The sequence below is a fragment of the Balaenoptera ricei genome, chromosome X (assembly GCF_028023285.1).
Source record: "Balaenoptera ricei isolate mBalRic1 chromosome X, mBalRic1.hap2, whole genome shotgun sequence".
Taxonomy (NCBI): Eukaryota; Metazoa; Chordata; class Mammalia; order Artiodactyla; family Balaenopteridae; genus Balaenoptera; species Balaenoptera ricei.
Window position 1 is genome coordinate 127,687,275 of NC_082660.1, and position 5,076 is coordinate 127,692,350.

General features: G+C 54.0%; 1 protein-coding gene across 1 annotated transcript; it reads right to left on the minus strand.

The window, feature by feature from the left end:
- Positions 1-802: 802 nt before the first annotated feature.
- On the minus strand, positions 803-3,461 carry LOC132357308 (putative MAGE domain-containing protein MAGEA13P). The gene has a single exon (XM_059910676.1). It carries the CDS (start codon positions 2,037-2,039, stop codon positions 978-980), a length of 1,062 nt encoding a protein of 353 aa, XP_059766659.1. The 5' UTR covers positions 2,040-3,461; the 3' UTR covers positions 803-977.
- Positions 3,462-5,076: the final 1,615 nt, after the last annotated feature.

Consider the following 5,076-nt stretch of genomic DNA (forward strand, 5'->3'; position numbering starts at 1 on the left):
AGTTCGTGCACTGTGTCGACTGCACTGGGTTTTTACAAGAGTTCAGGACACTTTCCATACCTGCCTCAGGTAGGGATTTCTCTCTGCTTTATCCAGGATCCAAAAGGAACTGCTAAGAGCAGTTCCATGGCAGACATTTCTCTCAACTGTGAGACACAGCTTTTGAGAGTTAGGCCCCTGCCACCACCCAGCAAAGACTCAAGCAGCTTTGGCTCAGGGCACTTACACTTGACTGCTCTCCCCTGGAGCCCCACCTCCTCACCCCTTCTTTTACCTTGTTGGCTCCTAGAGGACATTTTGCCATCTTCCTGATCTGATTGCTGCACCTAGACCCTGCCAATCTCTGGGAGGGGTGTGTCTTGCTTAGCCTAGGATCCCCACCTCTAACATACGGCTTTTCAAAGAGCAGATACTCAATTAATGTTTGGCGAAGAAATGAACCAGCGAGAAAGATTTAAGATTTACTTTCTCTCACATTCTTGAATAAGCCAAGCATATCCAGGTACATATCATTTAATTTTACATAACAACAGACTAAAAGAGATAAGTGAACCCAAGAATTAGCCATCCTTCACATTTTTTCATCTATTCCTAGAACTCCTCAATTTTACTGTTGGGCTCTTTCAGGTTTCCAAGGAAATTCCTATTCTAACGCCATGTTATTTTGTTTCAAATCACAAGAAAAGATGGGGGGTTTCTCAATGTGTTTTGCAAAATTGTAAAAGTCTTATTCTTAAATATGATAAACAGCTATAAATGTGTGACCACTGTCATTCATAAACTTAGATTCGGGAGCTAATTAAACAATATTTGAAAAAAAGCCAAAGTAAAAAAAAAAGATAAATCTCGAAATCAACCATATACAACAGGAACACAAAGATGCTGTACACTGTTCCTTCCAGATCCACTCTGGCCCTCCACTACGTAGAACATTGGCTGTTGTCTTCAAACGAAGACTGAAGAATCTGCTTCGGACTTTACTCAGGGCAGGAGAGGCTGCTGGGCATGACACTGGAACTTTCACTGGCTGTGGCACTAGTATCATCCCCGGTGGCAGCTCTGGCCTGGGCTCTCTCGTCTCTCAAAGCTTCCTCATACCATGATGGGAAGGAAGTGGGGTCAGACCCACTGATCTCGGCAAAAAACTCCAGGACTTTCATCTTGTTGGTTTCAGCATAGGCCCTTGGACCCCACAGGAATTCATAGTGTGGAGGATCACTGTCAGACACCTGCCGGTACTCTAGATATTGTTCCTTCACCAAATCTTTGGTGATGAGTTTCCTGGGCTCCCCGTAGATGAAATCCTCCTGCCCAGCATATACCCCCATCATATTCAGCACTTCCCAGATTTTCTCCTCAGGGGCACGGTTGCCCTCCATGAAGATCATACCCAGGATAAGTATCAGGAGGCCGGTCTTGGGCATGCCCTGGTCATCATTCAGCATCCCATCGTAGGTGAGGTCAAGTGTTTTGACGAGCACATAGGAGTGGCTGGTGGGGTCCACTCCCTTCACTTCAATGCCAAAGACAACCTCCATGCACCCACAGACTTTGCTGAAGATCACAGGGAAGTGGTCCTTGTGTTCTTTGATGACATTTGTTAGCATTTCTGCCTTTGTGGTGGGTTCCTTTGTTACATATTTGACACACAGGAACTGCACCAGTTCAGCCACCTGCTTGTTTAGCTCATCACTGAGCAAGGACTCAGGATCTGGTGGAGCCTGGGAGGTGATGGGCCCCTCCTCTTCTTGGCTTCTGGAATTCTCATCAGGTTGACTCGATGGAGGGGCTGTGGTGGCAGTGGGTGAGAAGCAGGCCCTCTGAGAACTCTGGGGCGGACTCAGTGCCCCGGTGGCAGGCAGCTCCTCTGGAGTGCCCAGGATCAAAGGAGGGAGGGAGGAGGAGGGAGAGGCGGGGAAGGAGGAGGACTCTTCCTTCTCAGCCATGGGCGCCTGCACACCTTCTAGGCCCTGTGCCTCTCTGGGGGTCTGAAGGTCTCCCTCAAGCTTGCAGTGCTCACTCTTCTGACCCAGAGACATGATGACTTGTGATGGAGGTAGCCAACAGGAGGGTGGGGCACTGGGGGAGAGAGGGAGGGTGTCAGTGGCCTCAGCTGAGAAACTCTCCCAGGGCGGCTCTGATAACGGTGACTTACAGGGCTCCTCTTTAGGGGTGCTCCCAGGCGCCACAGGGCTCCTGTTGTCCTGGCTGGCCTAAGAACTGAAAGAGGAAGTGAGATAGTTCCTCAGGGTGCAGCCCGAGGATTCCAGGGCTGAGAGCAGGCTGGGTAGAGTCAGGCACTGTGGATTCTCTCTGTTCTGGGGTGGGCAGGGCCTTGGTAGACATTCAGGGTGTGCACCTCTGCTTTGACTTCTGGTACTGCCTGGGCTGTCTCCTGTATGCTGACCTGAGGACACATGCCTCAGACCAAGGCACTCGCCTCCCGGTTCCTAGAACTCCTAGGAGGAGAACTGAGAGGGCTTCTCAGGATGCAGACTACAGGCACAGTCGTGGGCCCCCCAGTGTTGACAGGGGCAGTGGGGCCAGCCTCTGCGATGTCCCCACTGTTCTCGGGAGGATGGTTCCTCAGTGCTGTTCAGAGTCTGGTCTTTCCCCTGCCAGGGTCTGGGCCCCATCACTCTGCTGACGTCCCCCTGATATCACCCTGAGGAGGAAGAGAGGGGGCACCACATCCGACCCCACTTGCCCAGGGCCTCCCAGGGCTACTAGCAGGGGCTGCGTGGGCTTCCGTGGGGCCCGCCTTTATCTAGGGCAGGAGGACCCATCACGTGATCCATCTTTATTCCTGACAGGGCTGCTCCACACTGCGCCTCAGCTGGCCAGGCTTTGCATCCTCAGGTTGAAGCCTTGCTTGCGTCTCTGCAAGGGACCACGTCTCCCAGCCCCACGGTGGGAGCCATAGCCTACCACAACCGGCCTCCTCTGCCCTGTGCCTCTCGGGTACGACGGCAGGGACTGGGCCCTTCTGTTTCGGGGTGGGGGTACCCTCCGATCTCTATCAGGGTATTTGGCTTTACGTCTGGCAGGTTCTTAGCTCGCCCTGCCCCGCCCTCACCTGACATCCACTCAGACCTCCCCGAGACCAAAGTGCCAAGACGCCACTCCCAGCTGCTTCTGCCGGAGTCTCCCAGGGCTGGAGCAGGCGCAGGGCGGGTTTCCGTGGGCCGCCCTCTCTCTGCGGTGAGGTCCCCTCAGCCCTCCTCAGTGCAGTCACAGCTACTCCTGACAGCGTTTAGGCCTCCTGCATTCTCCTCCCTCAGCCGCGGCAGGGCGGAGCGTCGGGGAGGTGCCCAGGGCTGAGCACAGCAGCAGGATTTCCGCGGGGCCCGCTCTGCACAGAAAACTGTCCTTAGTCGCCCCTCAAGGCCCTCACCTCGAGGCCTGGAGACACCTGGAACTCCTCCCAACGCTGACCCCAGGCCGCACCCCCATGATGAAGCCTCTCCTCCTTCAGAAAGCGAAAGTAGGAAACATCACATCCGGGAACACTTCCTGCGGTTGACGGCACTGGCGGGGCGGGGCGGGGCGGGGCGGGGCGGGGCGGGGCGGTCCCGGGGGGCGGTCCCCTCGGCCCGTCCTTATAGGCCTCGCTTTCGTGCCTGGCGGGATCTGGGCCTTCTCACCCTGCCGACCTGATCCTCGCGCCTTCAGACCGAGCGTCTCACCTCCTGAGATCTGCCACCCGGAATGGGGAGAGCGGGTTATCCTTCCAGCACTTGCCGGCGTCTCTGCGCCTGACAACACTGGTCGGGGTGAATTTCTAGGGACCCCTCTGGTTCTAAGATGGGGGGCATCTCAGTCCTCCTCAAGGCATTCCTGTTTACTCCTGCCGGGGCCCGGGACCCCTTCCTTCTGCTGGTCTGAGGATGTGTCCCTCAGGTCAAGGGCACCATCTCCCTGAGGCCCTGACCCTTAAGTGTGAAGGGGGGTGGGGCTTGTCTGTCAACCATACCTGGGGCCTCAAAGGCAGATGGAAAAGGCAGGTGTCTGTGGGATCACCCTCTGTTTGCAGAGGGAGGTTTCTTCAGGGTCCTCACTCTGGCGACTGGCAGAGTCTGGGACTCGTCCCTTTGCTGGCCTGAGTGCAGTCATAGCAGTTGAAGCCTCATCTTCAGATTCCAAAGGTTGAAGTCGGGAAACACTACATCCAGGGGCTGAAAGCGGGCTCAGACGGGGCTGAGGCCCATTCTGTTCTGTCTGGCAGGTCAGTTCAGTCGTCCCACGGGATCAGCACTTTGACTCCTGGAATTGCCGGAGCCCCCTCCTCCTGAGAGCTTCCCTCAATCAAGGCTGGCACCACGGAGTTCCCAGAGTCGGAAATGAGGGGGGCGGTGCTTATCCCGACATACCTGCCAGGAGTCTCCCGGGGATAACATCAGGGATGGAGGGGGAGTCTGCGGGGTACACACGGTTCTGGGGGCGGGGGTTGGATCTCTCTGTCCTCACTCATGAGAGTGCTCCTCTTGGCTGCTGGCTCCTTGATTAATTGCTCTCTTGGGGATTCCTTCTTTTCTGCCAGCTGTGAGCATTTGCCCATCTGCAAACCTTTCAGAGAAAGGTTTTGGTTCCCAGGCTAGGTGCTAGATGGGAGAGCAGTGGCGCCCATGACGGGTCGTGGAGATTCAGAAAAGCAGCTCACCTTCCTATGGGTCTCTTCACCCGCCAGACATATACTTTGGAAACATACTTTTGTTCTAAAAGTTTATTTTCTGTACTGAAGTGGCTGAGCAGTGTGATTTGGAGACTTCCTACTCTTTTGAGGTTATCTAACATTGCATTGTCCAGTATAGTAATTTCCATTTTTCTTAAGCCTCATTGATATTAAGAAATGTTTTATGTCTCTACCAAGCGTGTGTGTAAGTGTGGTTCACCATTATAGTTGTTATTCCATTTTTAGTACATCCTTTTTATTAAAATATATTTTTTAAGGCCAGGCTGCACTCACTAAAGTGGTTTCAGGTGGTGATTAACACAGGCTCTGGAGTCATACTGTGTCAATCAACCTAATCTTTCTCCCACCTACCTTCATCTGCCATCAATTTCAGGCTATGGACC

Bases quoted from the DNA above. Each gene is read 5' to 3' on its own strand.
- LOC132357308 (XM_059910676.1), bottom strand. From the start codon at position 2,039: ATGTCTCTGGGTCAGAAGAGTGAGCACTGCAAGCTTGAGGGAGACCTT.